Here is a 16,684-nt window from a genome sequence, read left to right as displayed (position 1 = left end):
TAGGCAACTGAGACAAGAACAAATCAGTGTTTTAAACTGGATTTAGACAGGGCTTCAAACAATTTGAAGCATTTATAAAATGCATAAGCTAAAAAGCTATTTGACCTTTGAAATTTGACCTCCTTGGTCAACAAATGACAATCAACATTTTCTGAAGATTAAGTACATCCTTTTCTGATAATCTGTTGAAAAATAATAATAATAATAAACACTTTAAGAGTTTCAGGCCCAATTTTGTATTATGCTTGTGGAAAGTATAGGCATAGGCCTACAGTAATAGAGTAAGAGTGGAGTAGTAGCGCCGCTACTACTCGATCAGCCGCTAGCGGTGTGCGTGTGTCTTTAAGAGCTTGAGCTGCGGTCTGCTGCTGCTCTCATATACCTGACGCAGCTGAGGAGGCAGTGAGTGAGTGAGTGAGTGAGTGAGGGAACCCGCCACAAGCATCCTGCACCATGGAGGCGGTCACAGCACCAAAGCCATGGACATTATATGCACCAGGACACAGCTCGCTATTTCCTATTTTAATGTTCATTTTAAGCCAATGTTGTCGGATAAGAGCAGATGACGGCGGCATTGAGGAACTTGCCACCGAGAAAGAGGCAGAGGAAAGTCACAGGCAGGACAGCGTGAATTTACTCACATTTATTTTGCTTTTGACACTCACCATCCTCACAATATGGCTCTTCAAACACAGAAGAGTGCGCTTCCTGCACGAAACCGGACTGGCTATGATATACGGTGAGAATGAGTCTTTTTGCGAAAGGCGTTAGACATCGGCTGCGTCTCAAAACCGAGTGAGCCGCCGAGCTCGACAGCATTTTTGACCGTTATAGTAACTTACCGCGTCATCAGAGCTAAATCATTTTTAATTCGCGTGTTTTTTTTTTTTGTGCATGTTTTTTTTTTTTGCCTACATAGGCAGCTCATTAGGTTTTGAAACACAGCCATCCTGTAAACCCTTAGCTAAGCCTCACATGAATGAGCCTGTGTAACGTTAGCCTGCTAGCTTGAACGAGTGCTAATACAAAACCTTGTGGATCGAATGTCATCTCATTTCAATGTGGTGTTGAAGTATTGTAACGTATACTTCTGTTTTCGTTAATATTGGTGAATGTAGCATAATAGCTGACACATGTATTTGCCTATATGCAACCCACAGTTTTAAAATCGCATAATATTTAATGTTTAAGAAATTATACCCCGTTTTCTCTTGGTCTCCTTTTTTATTTAGCTTCTGTCACAAGTCCTGTTGAGTTCCTCATACTAGCTTTGAATAGTGTTACAGCTTTTGTATTTCAGGTTAGATCAGTCTACAGCAGCATTCTGATCTTAAGAGTCGTCACTAGGCTATTTAAGCTCTAATTTAAAGGAATAGTTCCCCCACAAAATGCATTCACTCACTCGTGTTGCTTCAAACCTTTTTTTTCCCTTTTTGCTGTGGAACACAAAAGGAGAGTTTTTTTTTTTAACAGAATTGTACTGGTTGCTTTCCACGCATTTGCAATGAATGGCAACTGAAGCTTTTAGCTTCAGAAGGGACAATAAAGCATCATAAAAGAGATGCGAATCGTTCATATACCTGGTCTTTTGAAGCCTTTGAAGGAACAGATCGAAATTTAAGTCATTTCTAAAGAGATAGTTCACCCAAAAATGTAAATCATGGGGTAATTTTATTTTTTGGGTGAACTATCCCTTTTAACTGAAAACCTTAGTATTCTTGAAAGGAATTAAACTCTGATATGTATCTTTTGAGTTTAATTTTTAATCAGAATCCAGAAAACCCAGTTGCACTGTTTAACAGTAGAGAATTGTAGAGCAAGATTAGCAATGCATAATAGTTACAATTTTGGTCTGTTCATCACTCAAGACAATTTTTGTCATACTTCAAATACTTTTGTGGTGCTGCTTATGCATTCTTTATGACGCTTGTATGGCTCTCTCTCTCCATTCATTGTGTACAAAATGAGCAGTACAATTCTTCAAACTATCTCCTTTTGTTTTCCATGGAAGAATGAACATTAGAAGGGTTTGGAATTATATGAGGGCGATTTAACTGATGAATGTTATAAAAATGTTTTTTGGTGAACTACCTAATCCAATAAGACAAGTGTGAAAAATCAAAGGCCTTCAGCAAGGTCAGCCAACACCTGTGTCTTCATGTGTTGTCTTCAATGAAAATGAAATCTTTCATCAGTGCATGCTTTGAAGTACAAAAGCATTGCTTGGACATGAGAGAAAGGCTGGGTTAAATGTCATTTTCCGAATGGCTTATGGTTGTTGTTTTTGCTAGTTAGACTTACTGTATGTCTAATTGGTGGGATTAGTTTGTCTGATTTGGTTAAACCTTTCTTTGGCCAAGGTGCTTTAATAGACAGTAGAGTTCTGACAGTTTACAGCAGACTGTAAAAATGTAGGTTCATTTTCAGACCTATGTCATTATTTTAATATTTTAATTAGTCAGATGCAACTTATTTTTTACAGAATGTTGCAGTGTTTATAAATGATTTATCTGTGCACATCATTATTTAAAAAAAAGAGTCCCTTTTCACATGACGTTACGCAACTTCTGTTTTGACTCGAAGCGGTGTATTCTTACTTCCATCAGCATAGGAAAACCAGCACCACTCGAATGGAGTACACCCACTATTTGTATATCTGCCACAAATACGGTTCGAGGATGACTGCAGCCGCCTGCTTTCATCTACATTCAAGGCGATCTCAAACGAACTAACCCGATCAGTGTGCTTTATTGCTCGAAGTTCAAATGGAGCACTTGATTCGTACACTTTCTGCTTCGCGTATTAACTCTTACACGGTGTTTGCTGTTTTTATTGCAGATAAAGTTGGTTAGATCAGATGCATTTGTTAAAGCAAAAATAAAGGCCTTGCAATGTTTCAAAATAATTAAGCTTAACTTTATTCTTGAACTGGATAATATTGGCTTTTCTTTCAGAACACTTGCATTAATGGATGTGAAATTTGACATGTAATATAAGAATACTTAATCCATGTAATTTTTCTCGATCGTAAAAGAAACCCATCACGTCAACGTTGGTCTTTTTATTGTATGATGCATGGCAGAGAGTAAATATCCTCCACAACTGACTGCAAACTGGCATTCAGATACAATATTTTTTGTCATTCCAGATGCCGCTACACTCGGATATATGTCACAATAGGGGAGAAAAGACTGTCGCAACTTCTGTTTCATGTCGACTTTAAGGGTCATATTTGATCCTCTTGAGCCAGTTGTATGTTGTAAGCAAGATATTCTTGTTTTGCTTCGGGCATATGTAGATTCAGACATATAGCTCTTTTTTGTTCCGTTTGGTTTCATACAATATTGTTTGGATAAATTTGAAAGATGTTCATGCAACTAAAATGTGTAAACGGTGACCCGGCCGTTGACGTACTGAAAAACTGATATAGTATCACTAATTTGCTTAGATTAGAATGTGACCATAGGGGAGATCCACATTCAGCAAAATTACTTTCGCTATTAAATGGCAGCAGTTACAACATTCCACAAAAAGTCTTGGGGACTTCCAGTTCACTTTGCAGTACATTTCCAGTGAAATCAGTGAAAAATCATAGGTGGTTTTATGCTAAATACAGCAGTTTTTAGAGCTCTGTACGAAGATTAAACAGAGGTGCACAATTTTACCCAATGTAGTCAGACTCAGAAAGATTTTTTTTTAAACAAATTTTATTTTATTCAACAGGAACGCGTTAAATTGAAATTATTTCTTGAGCACCTAAACTATGACATATCAAATTTTCATGTTCTGATAAATTGCTGAAGCTTTTATCATGGTATATGTTAAAAAATAAATGTTCTTCATTGGCATTGATGGTTCCATGAATAACCTTTAACATCCATGGAAACTTTCTTAAGAACCACAAAAGGTTCTTAAGGCTAGTTCTTTTAATCCCTAAAAGGTTATTTGGGGAACTTGGTTCTTCTTCTGCGAAAAAAACAAAACTTTTCCAATCTTTATTTTTAAGACTGTAGAAGAAACATTTTTGTTTTCCCAAAGAACCTTTTGATGGAAAATTCTTAAAATAACCTTTTTTTTCTTCATGCAAAAAAATATTTAAATAACCTTTCCACTATAAAGAACCTTTTGTGCAATTAAAAGGTTCCATGGATGTTATAGGTTCTTCATGGTAGGGGTTGCACAGAGTTGACCAGTCGAGTTTAATGCTCTGCCATGACGCTTTAACCCTCTGGGGACGGATTGAGCGTACTAAATGGCATACTTTTACAAATGTGTAAATATCTTAAAAACTATTAATGATAGAGAGGTGCGGTCTTTTTTACCGTCTTCCTCAGATTGCGCTGAAAACATGCGCTGAAAACAGTGATAACTTACCCGGCTTGTAAATATACACACTTCCTTGTTGCGCAATACCTGTAAAGGGCCAATGAAATCGATGTTGCGGAAAGCTCCGTAAGCAGAGGCTTACGGAGCGGATTATCAGAGAAATATGAGAGAGAGACAGAACATTATAATATATATATATATTTATATACATACAATTATAACATTATTTATTGTTTTAGCACTTTTATGATGGCAAGTGGTAAAGATTTACGGTGGAACAAGCTCTGGAACAATTACTGGAGAGTGAGAGGAGAAAGCATTGCTTAGAAAATTCTAAGCATTCCTAAGAAAAACGCTTGGGACTATTTGTAAATAAAGTAAAATTTTTCATTGTTCTTTACACATTTTGTTTAACAATTACACATGTCTGTCAAGCAAAGGCTTTGACAAATATATTTTTTATTTAAAAACTGTTCACTATTGTTGTGTGATGTGTGATTTTCAGAAATAAATGACAAAAATCTAATTTCCGTTTTTGAAATTCTCTAGTTTATTGTACATTTTTCACTCATACTTCCTTTATAAACACATTACATGCATGCTTATGTTAGCTTAGGGTCTTCTGAATCCATAGATACCAAACACATAGTGTTCCATCTCCATTACATATTGTAACCACCCCAACTCGTAATAAGGGTGATTTACAGGTTCTCTACTGGACCAATAATTTTCTGTGGCTCAATAACCAAGGAAAACTCACGTGCACAATGCATTAGATATAAATATAACAATTTTATTTTTAGACAATCGTGGGGTTAAAACCCAAGGGGGGGATAACAGGTTAATGCAAAGACAGGAGCAATTCTAATCATGTATTTGTAATGAATGCTAACATTTAATCAATAAACTTAGCGAAGAATAAAGCATCAACAAACAGGACAATATATTCAGCACGGGTCTCAAAGGTTGTTAAATACATGCATTAAATCAATTCATGTGATAACCAAGCATGCATAATTTCATTGCACTGCAACCCTCAAAGTCATATAAATCACGTAAATACCACACCAATAAATACACACCAAGTATCAGGACATCCCATCAATACTACTCACGCTAAATACATAGCCGTCGTCAATATACAGTATAAAAGGCATGTGGAAGATAACAACCTGCTCTCCTACCCCCTTACTCACACACACGCTCACTTTACACACAAATGGCGCCGGGGGACCAATAGTTGCACACATAAATTAGGGCCTCCCCGGCGAAAAAACACAATACCAACACAGACATCAACCACAATCAAATGAGAGTGTACTGCTGGCTTCCTTACCCGCTACCGGACGTGGGTTCCCGCATTCAAGGAAATCAACGGCGGCCGCCAAACTTAAGAGGGGAAAACCCCAGCACAATATCCCTCCCAGTCGCTATTCGCACGCGTCTATCTCCAACCCACGTCCCGGCACGGTAGCCTCGGCGAGGAACTCAGCAGCAGCCACAGAAAAACCCCCCAGCACAACAACAAATACATCATACCTTTATAACTTTGATTCCTGATTGCTAATGCAACACAGGTGTTTCTCTTCCCCGGCACATCATGAGTAAAACACTGTGGACGCTAATAGCGTTGCCACTCCCCTTATTTGGGATGCGCAGCTTACATCCACCCCCCCTACTCTAAATGTGTCCGCACATTCCCACTCGAATACTTCACATTCTATAACGTTGAGGCAACAGGCCCTTCGTGGCCCGGGTTGACCGTCTTGAACATTCGACCTGTGAAGCAGGTGAACAAGGGGGATTTTCCCCCTGTGCAGTCTGTAATGTCGCTTCATCAATGTCCATATTAAGGGCAGTCTCTCCATCCTTCTGTTTGGGTACTGGCAGACCTGTAGGACAGCCCCCCACCCAAGGATACATACACCAATTACTGTTCATAGGATTGACATTAGAATTAGGATGCATGACCTCTACTTCCTCCTCTGAGGGCAAGGAAATTTCAAACTTACATGGGCTTAACATATTGCGATGCAACACTCTCTCGCCACCATCACCCCTTTCCTTCTTAACCACATAGACGGGTATATCGTGATTAGGTTGTGACGTAACATTATATGTATCCCGTTCCCATTTATCATCCAATTTACCCTGTCCCCTGGCCCTCTTATTCAGTACCATGACTCTCTGACCCACCAACAAGGGTTCCCCCTTGACCCTACGGTCAAACCCCTTCTTTTGATGAACTTGAGCCTTCTGAACCTGTTTTCTGGCTTGATTATAGGCAGTCACTAGTCTTTCATGGTGGTGGTGCACCCAGCTACCAGCTGTGCCTGAGAACTCATCTCCCCGACCCAGCATCACATCAATGGGTAATTTCGCATGACGGCCAAACATTAGAAAATAGGGGGTATACCCTGTAGAGGAATGGGGTGAATTATTGTAGGCCTGTACCAACTCTGCCACATACTGATCCCAGTTCTCCTTCTGATCGTCCCTTAATGTACCCAGCATGCTCAGCAATGTCCGATTAAAGCGCTCACATTGTCCATTTCCTGCTGGGTGATAGGGCGTAGTGTGAGACTTACTGATGTTGTACAATGAACACAATTCTTTGATGACTTTTGATTCAAAATTGGGCCCCTGGTCAGAGTGCAGCTGATCAAACCCCCCAAAAGGCTGTATAAAGTGTCCCCACAACACCCTTGCGGTAGTCACTGCTGTTTGGTCCAAAGTTGGCACTGCAACTGCATAACGAGTGAAGTGATCCATCATTACTAAAATATTGCACATTCCACTGCGTGAAGTCTCCAGTGACAGAAAGTCGACAGAAACAATCTGCAGAGGGTATTCTGATTGTATAGATACCAGGGGGGCACTCACTTTATTGGCTGGGGTCTTATGCAGATTGCAACGAGCACATTGGAGACACCACTTCTCCACTCCTCGCGCCAGCCCTGGCCAGAAGAAACGTCGACGGGCCAAGCCCAGGGTCTTTTCCATTCCCAGGTGTCCTGCGTGGTCATGCACCCATCCCAGGACTTGATTCTGCAGACACTGAGGTACAACCACTTGTTTGCATTTATCGAATGTCTTTGGATCACATACCTCCCTGCACAGCAGCCCCTGATCCACACAGAGGCGGGCCCACTGTCGCAGCAGCACTTGAGTGGGCCGGTCTTCAGCTGCTCGCTCTCTTGGAACTGGCCCTCTTCCTCTGTCCATATAGACCCACAGTCGTGACACCACGGGACAATTCCGCTGTGCCCTTACCCACTCAGCCAGCAAACTGGGGCCAACTCTGTCTTTATTTGTTTGTGCCCCTGCCTCCATCTTCTGACCCTCCTCCAGTACGACATCAACCACTGGAACAAAAGCCTGGACACAGGCACGGACCACTTCAGATGCTACATATCCACCCTCACCACCTGGGGCTATCCCATCTTCTGTAGTCCTGACAGAAGTCTCATTCACAGGCCACCTGGAGAGGGCATCAGCGTTACCATTTGTCCGCCCCGGTCTATACCGCACCTCAAACTGGAATCCTGCGAGCTGGGCCGCCCATCGTTGCTCCACTGCACCCAGATTTGCCGTATTCAAATGAGCCAGTGGATTGTTATCTGTGAACACAGTAAAGGGAGACACAGCAAGATATTCCCGAAACTTTTCTACTATAGCCCATTTCAACGCCAACAGTTCTAATTTGAATGAACTGTAGTTTTTATTTCTTTCTGTTGGACGGAGGCTTCTGCTTGCATAGGAAATCACTCTCTCCCTTCCATCTTGTATCTGTGCCAGTACTGCCCCCAAGCCTGTCTGACTGGCATCAGTATACAACAAAAATGGCACTTGAAAGTCTGCATAAGCCAGTATGGGTGCTTGTAGGAGAGACTCCTTTAATTTCTTAAATGCCATGTCCTGTTCCTCTCCCCATGCCCAGCAGTCTGGTTTACCTTTAGCCGGTCGGATGCGTCGTTTTGATGTCCCCCACATCATAGAATTCAGGGGTGCTGCGATGTGGGCAAAGTTCTTTATAAAACGTCTATAATACCCTGCCAAGCCCAGGAAAGCGCGCAGCTGGGTGATATTCTGAGGAGTTGCCCAGGCCTCCACTGCTCGCAACTACTCTGGGTCTGGTGACACCCCTCCTTCTGCAATCACATGGCCTAAATAATGCACTTCATGCTGGAAGAGAAAGCACTTTGTAGGTTTAACTTTCAGGCCAAAGTTCTCCAGGCGGCTGAAAACCAAGTCCAGATGGGCAATGTGGGCCTCAAAAGAAGGGGAGAAAACAATTATATCATCCAAGTAGAGCAACAATGTTTCGAAATTTTGGTCACCCAGGCAACTTTCAACCAGTCTCTGAAATGTTCCCGGAGCATTGCATAGCCCCATCGGCATCCGATTAAATTCATATAACCCCATAGGGGTCACAAAGGCAGTCTTCTCCTTATCAGCTGGATGCACCCCCACCTGCCAGTACCCATGTGCTAGATCCAATGTTGAAAAAACTCTAGATTGCTTCAATGAAGCCAATGATTCTTCAATTCTGGGGAGGGGGTACGAATCTTTATGGGTAACACCATTCAACCTCCTGTAGTCTACACAGAAACGAAGGGTGCCGTCCTTCTTTCTGACAAGCACTACAGGCGCTGCCCAGGGGCTATAACTCTCCCTAATAATACCATTTTCAAGCATATTACTCAAAAGTCCCCTCACTTCTTGATATAATTTTGGTGGAATCCTATTATACCGTTCTCTAATTGGAGCTGAATCGCCTGTTGGTATCACATGCAACACCCTATCAGTGTACCCATAATCCTCCTCATGTTCTGAGAAGACCTTCTGATGCTTGGATAACAATTTGGCAATCATCTCTTGTTGTTCAGTGCTAAATTGTAATGGGTCTAATGGGACAGTCACCGGCCGAAACACCTGTTCTTGTTCTACATCCTGCACTCTATTCTGCCTCACCCCCACCTCCACTGTCTCATCATCCAACTGTCTTAACTCTACATCTCCTTGCCGACTTGGACACAACTCAACGTCAAAAATCTGCCCTATTCGACAGCGCTGAAAAAGAGTCACTGGGACTGTAGAAAGATTTAGAATTCTGACCATAACTCTACCCTTTGAAACCGTGCTCAGTGATCTAGCTACCAATAACTGCCCCGGCAATACATCTTGACAAGGTTCTACTAAACCCACATAATCCTTCCTATCAGGTCGTAAACGTGCACATGCCTCTATCACTACCTCTGACTGAGCTGGTATTGTCTTCCGTCTTCCCTGCGGCCAGTAAATTGAACTTATCTGTCCTGACTCATCAGCAAACTTGAACAGATCTTCACACACCGAAAACATCTGATGCCACACCTTAACCTGCATTTCGCCTTCTGCCCCTACACAACTAACCCCAGTCTGTGTCATCAGGAAATCTCTACACTCCTTAATCACATTCATGCCAATTAGTCCTGGGTACAATGATCCATTTGAGTCTTTAACAATCAACACTCCTCTTTTTGGTATAACTTTCCCACATATATTCAAATCTACCTCAATATATCCAATGTACGGAATCGTTAACCCATTAGCAGCTACCAAATTGAACTTTTGAATTGGTGGATACATTGTTGGTCCTCTGGTCTCAAAATATTTTTTGAAATAACTTTCGGTCAATGTAGTCACTTGTGAACCCGTATCAATCAAGCAAGGCGTTTTAACCCCCTGTATCACCACTTCCACAGATGGACATTGTCCTATTAAATGATCCTTTTCTGATTGGCCACTACCAAATGTACCCACTGATTGGGCCTGTACAGTGGGTTCTAAAAGTTTAAAGGCCCCTGTGCTCCCTCTACAACCCTACAACGTCTTTCGATATGCCCAACTTGTTTACAACGTCGGCAGATAGGTCTTCCCTGATGGTCAAATTGATCTGAGCTTCTCCGACCCCTCCTTAACTCATACCTAGATCTTGCATCATCACTACTTGGCAATAAGTGCTGTACTCCTTCACGGACTTCCTTAATCATTCCAGCAACCATTTCCTTTATTTCTCCTTTTAACTGCAAAAAGACCTCCTGTTTAATCTCCTCCACCAATTTTGTTGTATCAGGGGCTGGTTTTAACTGCACTGTTGCAGCTACTGCTTGCCTTACCTCCCCAAATTCCTCTGCTCGCAGGATTGCTTCTTGTTTAACTTCTACAAAAGAACTATCAGGAGCTGCCCTGACCATACCCCGTAGTTCCCTACGCAATCCTGCATCACAGAGTCCCAAAATAAATTGGTCACGTAAAACATTACCCATAATGGTGCCATCGCCCCTATTCTCCAACCGATTACTCAATTCTTGAAGTGCCAAGGCAAACTGCCTAACATTCTCATCTGTCCTCTGTTTGAGAGTAAAAAATTGGGCACGAAGGGTTGCAAGGGGGACAATATCTCCATAAATGCTTTTCAAAAATGACAATATCTGATCAGCTGTCGTACGCTGTGCTGTTGGCAAGGCCAACACTTCCCTCTTTGCTTCCCCATCAAGATTACTTATTACAGCAGAGACCTTTTGCACCTCAGAAAAAGGGTATATATTGAACGTTGATGTCTGCATATTATACCAATCCTGAAAATTATTCCCCTGTGCAATTTGATCTCCATTAAATTTTTGACACCAAGGTGTCCCCATCATCATTGGAAACATAAACATATTTGCATTTGTTGCTTGATTCTGAGCCATATCCGGTGAACCATCTACTCTCTGCTGCCCCTCACTTGATGTAGAAGGTAACTGCACTGATGGTTGTGCAGTTGACATTTTCCTGGTTATTGCCCACAGTCCAGACTGCCAAAACTACGCCAAGTTGTAACCACCCCAACTCGTAATAAGGGTGATTTACAGGTTCTCTACTGGACCAATAATTTTCTGTGGCTCAATAACCAAGGAAAACTCACGTGCACAATGCATTAGATATAAATATAACAATTTTATTTTTAGACAATCGTGGGGTTAAAACCCAAGGGGGGGATAACAGGTTAATGCAAAGACAGGAGCAATTCTAATCATGTATTTGTAATGAATGCTAACATTTAATCAATAAACTTAGCGAAGAATAAAGCATCAACAAACAGGACAATATATTCAGCACGGGTCTCAAAGGTTGTTAAATACATGCATTAAATCAATTCATGTGATAACCAAGCATGCATAATTTCATTGCACTGCAACCCTCAAAGTCATATAAATCACGTAAATACCACACCAAGTATCAGGACATCCCATCAATACCACTCACGCTAAATACATAGCCGTCGTCAATATACAGTATAAAAGGCATGTGGAAGATAACAACCTGCTCTCCTACCCCCTTACTCACACACACGCTCACTTTACACACAAATGGCGCCGGGGGACCAATAGTTGCACACATAAATTAGGGCCTCCCCGGCGAAAAAACACAATACCAACACAGACATCAACCACAATCAAATGAGAGTGTACTGCTGGCTTCCTTACCCGCTACCGGACGTGGGTTCCCGCATTCAAGGAAATCAACGGCGGCCGCCAAACTTAAGAGGGGAAAACCCCAGCACAATATCCCTCCCAGTCGCTATTCGCACGCGTCTATCTCCAACCCACGTCCCGGCACGGTAGCCTCGGCGAGGAACTCAGCAGCAGCCACAGAAAAACCCCCCAGCACAACAACAAATACATCATACCTTTATAACTTTGATTCCTGATTGCTAATGCAACACAGGTGTTTCTCTTCCCCGGCACATCATGAGTAAAACACTGTGGACGCTAATAGCGTTGCCACTCCCCTTATTTGGGATGCGCAGCTTACAATATGGTTTATAAGCCCAAATGTAAAAATAGAGAAAACGGACCAAAAAGGGCTTAGTCCCCACCCAGAGGGTTAAGCTTGATGCCAGCTAGTCGCTGATCATGGCCTATAGAGGGCGCAACAGGAGAAGAAGTCTTTGAAATCCACTTTTACTCTGTTTCCAAACAGTTAAAATTACAAATAAATGCATACTCCCAGAGCACTCCACAAGATATGTTTGATTATGCTACGTGGATGCTCAAAAATGGTCGGGTGAATGCACGTTTTAAACAGTTCATTGTACACGTAAGTTAATCGCCAATCTAAACTAATGTGCTGCTGTATTGTAACACAGTAAACGCACACACAAACAGACAGTAGCTTGCAGATCACACGCACAAAGTAACATTCAGGAGCGCAGAAATGTATTGTCGACACTGTTCTGTGATTTATCAAGAAAGTAGCTTCTAGCAGAAATTCTGGCATAGGCCTATATTTCTTAATAACTAAAACCCACAGCTTCACTATTAGTAGAGAGACGCTGGGAGGTATAATTTATTCGCACACAATCGCTCTCGCACTAATGCATTCATATAAATGTAATCTTTACGGTGCTACTTTATCTGTATCTGATTTAGAACCAGCAGAAATCTGTGAGAAATATAGCGACCCAAAGACAAAAGAACTGATTAAAAATAAGCTGTTAGGAGAAATTGCTTTGTGGGCAGCCCTGTGTCATATGCCATGGCTGTGCACAAGACAAGCGTTTGAGTCTCAGCTCAAGGTTCAGGCTTATTTGTTCATTAATGACATCATCAGCGACTAGTCGACATTGACTCCACTTTAGTCACATAAATGTCGATTTAAAGTCGTTCAACCTCTACTTCATGGAACCATCAATGCCAATTAAGAACCTTTATATTTAAGAGTGTATCACGACTATATTGAAATAAGTTGCAAAAAAAAGTGTTGTCATACTATAATCGATTTAAAAATAACAATATCGATTTCTTATAACAAAAAGATCTCTGAACATTTAAATTAAAAAAATCAAAACACAAAAATGTATAAAGTAAACAAAGGTTTCAAACAGATTAAAGTGCAAAAGAATTATAAGAACATTAAGTAACACTTTACAATAAGGTCTTAGTTAGTCAAAGTTAGTTAATGCATTACTAACATTAACAATGAGCAATTGCTTCATTTGTTACAGAAGTTCCATTCCTTAATTTAATTCTATCCGGATACCATTTGGAAAGGAAGCCTCGGAAATTACAGTGTCTGTTCAGAAAAATATTTAACTTTCCATTGAACTCCCTTCTCAGTCGCTCAATGGACTCAACACAGAAAAGCTATAAGCCTATGTGTGGAGACCCAATTACCGATTGTTCCAGCTATTGGTTATTGGCAGTGTTGGGGGGTAACTCAATACAAGTAACTTGAGTTACGTAATCAGATTACTAGTGGTTACCTGAAAAAGTAAAGTAACGCATTACTTTTAAGATTTACAACAAAATATCTGAGTTACTTTTTCAAATAAGTAACGCAAGCCTGACAGCTCTCTTGTCCCCATGTTGAGACAAATCGAAGTGCAGAGGTGTTGTGTGTAAACATGATGGTTATTGTAGTTCTATATTAAATTTGAGCGTGCATTTACTCATCTCACTTGCACAAAAAAAAGATTCAATATTCCTCAAAATGAATAAAATCAGTGAAATGCAGAATCAGAATACTATGCAAACCTCCAATAACTAAATATGTTAAATAAAACATACATTTTAATGCATTTAATCTCACTTTATTGACCAATGTACTTGCTTCTGACTTTCGATTATTCAGTTAAACCATAAGTTAAACCTATAGAAATGACTAGATTTTTTTGTGTTTATTGGTTGAGTAAGTTAACTTTTTTTCTCCTGCATCCTATTCTCCCGTTATCCAGAATGGCAGCACAGCTGAAAGGTTTGTTTGATCTGGGCAGGGTGCCTACAGTACACCCGTGAATTTGCATTTCCTTCAGCCTGAGGCTTATTATTTCACTTTTGGTGTGAAAGGGTCTTTACATTTGCTCCAAAATATAACTTTTTTGTGATTAAAAAACAAGCCCAGCCCAGGTGAAAATTGTTTTAACACAAAAGTAACATAACGCATTACTTTTCTAAAAAAATAACTAAGTAACACAATTAGTTACTTTTCAAGGGACTTGCACAATATTGTAATGCATTACTTTTCAAAGTAACTTTCTCCAACACTGGTTATCGGTGCAAAACCGATCAATCGCTCAACTTCTAATTGTCAGCTGTTAACTAACGAATGAACTAATGTTAACTAATGGAGAAAGTAGCACAGCTGCATTGTTTACTGGGGTTACCACAGGGTAACGGATGCATTTCTGAGAGTGCACTTCTCATCAGCGTTGGGCTTGTTTACATCAGAGTGCACATGCTTCTTTGACGCAGCATACAGCTGTGTTGTACATTTTAACCGGTTTTTAACCGGTTGATGGAAAAGTATTCTTAAATGCATTCTAAAAATCGGACCAATTCGTAATAATAATTAATCACAGTATTTTGAAGTGCCCATGGTAACAATACCATGCATGTTCATTATCCTGATATATCCTATTACAGTGTCGGCACATGTCTAGCCTCAACAGATTAGAATGATTTCTGTTGGATCATGTGATACTGACTGAGTAATGGCTGCTGAAAATTCAGCTTTGCCACCTCAGGAATAAATTGCATTTTAAAAAATTGCAACAAAAAAAAACTTTTTGATCAAATAAATGCAGTCTTGGTGAGCATCAAAGACTTTTTTTTTTTTTTTTTTTTTTTTTTTTACCATTAAAAAAAATCGTACCGACCCCAAACTTTTGAACGATAGTGCACATATTTAAAAAAGTAAGAATTAGGAGCACAAATATAGACTGTTTTATAAGTTTAAATTGTTGCTACTCTCCTGATTTTTAAATATGTCAAGGCTGTTCTATTTATATTACAGAAGTATTATAGAAAATGCTTCTAAACCCCCTTGTTTCGGGATCTAGTTGTTTCTAATTTCCAGTTCGATTTTATTATTATTATTTTTTTAAGCTGCTTCGTCTCTTTCCACACCCTCAAATAGGATCTTTCATATTCCTATCCATCAAATGGTCCATCAGAGCTTTCTCTAGTGTGTAATTAGCTTTGATAGTATGCACTTCCTCCTTATTAATCTGCTCCATTCTACTCCTTACGTCTTTTTAAGATGAATCGCTTGCAAATACAGAGCAGGTTTGACTTCAGCTGTTGTACTGAACCTGTTTGGCTCAAGGTAGTATTTTTTTTCATGTGGAATCAGGTTGGCATGCTTTACCTCACACGATGGAGACACCTGCTAACGTGCTGGACAGATGGTAATGTTACAGTAGTTGTGTATACAGTGTATGTGTGTATATGTATCTATATCTCACAGCATTTGGACTGGGCTGTCAGGGGCTTTCTGCTCTACCACCCCTTCTGTCCCTGAAGAACAAGAGATGCTGCCAGTAAAGTGTTGTAATTGGTGTTTTGCTTTGGTGCACTGTGACGTATTCAACAGTGCTGGGGAAGACAAACACTAAGCTGCATTAGCTGGATTCTGATTGGATGGGGGACATCCGAGGTCACTCATTGTCTTTGCCGGGTTCTAAACGTAATGCTAACCCAAATACGAATGCCCTACACATGCTCATTTAAGCCTTGCTGCACACAGCAGTATGTGCGTGCGTATATGTGTTTCTTTTTTGACCTTCAACTTAAGCTTCCGTATGTTGAGTTTAGTGCTGGAAGTTGACCATGGTCTGTCTACACACCAATATTGTAGCTCTCGGGATTTGTGTGTCGTGACACACACACACACACACACACACACACACACACACACACACCTCTTCCCTCTAATTTAGTTTCACTGCAGGCATTTGGCTTGCTGCTATACTGAAATAGGAGATGCTTTGTTTTAAACATGATTAAAACAACATTAATACAACCATTTGTGAAGTCTTCTTAGAATCACCTGAGCTGTGAATGGCATATGACTTATGATTTTCAAACCACAGGAATATTATGTCATGATGATGAAGGCACTGCAAGAACCAAATACGTGATTTCTATTTTTTGTGCCCATTAATGGAGGAATATGCTTTTTGTTGCCAGATTGTAGTCAGTAGTTCTGGGATTGGAAGTTAAATATTTTTCTGAACAGAAACTTTCCGAGGGTTCCTTTAGCTGGGGCGGCAGTGGCTCAGTGGTTCATGTTGGTTGTCTACAAACCAGAAGGTTGGTGGTCCAATCCCCGGTTCCACCTGACCAAGTGTCGAGGTGTCCATGAGCAAGACACCTAACCCCGGCTGCTCCCAACGAGCTGGATGGTGCCTTGCATGGCTGACACCGCCGTCGGTGAGTGAATGGGTGAATGTGAGGCAAAATGTAAAGCGCTTTGGTGGCCATTGGGTCTGTGAAAGCGCTATATAAATGCAGTCCATTTACCATTCCTTTCTAAATGCTGTCTGGATAGA

The 16,684-nt window shown here is 40.8% G+C and overlaps 1 protein-coding gene across 4 annotated transcripts in view; it reads left to right on the top strand.

Moving 5' to 3' along the window:
* Positions 1 to 414: 414 nt before the first annotated feature.
* slc9a7 (solute carrier family 9 member 7) overlaps positions 415 to 16,684 on the top strand; it is a 53,306-nt gene continuing 37,036 nt past the window's right edge. For all 4 annotated transcript variants that reach the window (XM_056253977.1, XM_056253975.1, XM_056253976.1 and 1 more), the window contains exon 1: positions 415 to 739. In XM_056253977.1, the coding sequence (XP_056109952.1) occupies positions 454 to 739 (286 nt within the window). In that variant the 5' untranslated portion in view covers positions 415 to 453. The remainder of the gene's footprint in view (positions 740 to 16,684) is intronic.

This window comes from Rhinichthys klamathensis, unplaced genomic scaffold (assembly GCF_029890125.1).
Source record: "Rhinichthys klamathensis goyatoka isolate OS25496 unplaced genomic scaffold, OSU_Roscu_1.1 h1tg000109l_1, whole genome shotgun sequence".
NCBI lineage: Eukaryota > Metazoa > Chordata > Actinopteri > Cypriniformes > Leuciscidae > Rhinichthys > Rhinichthys klamathensis.
The sequence above is the reverse complement of the archived record's forward strand: the minus strand, read 5'-3'. Positions and strand labels throughout refer to the sequence as shown.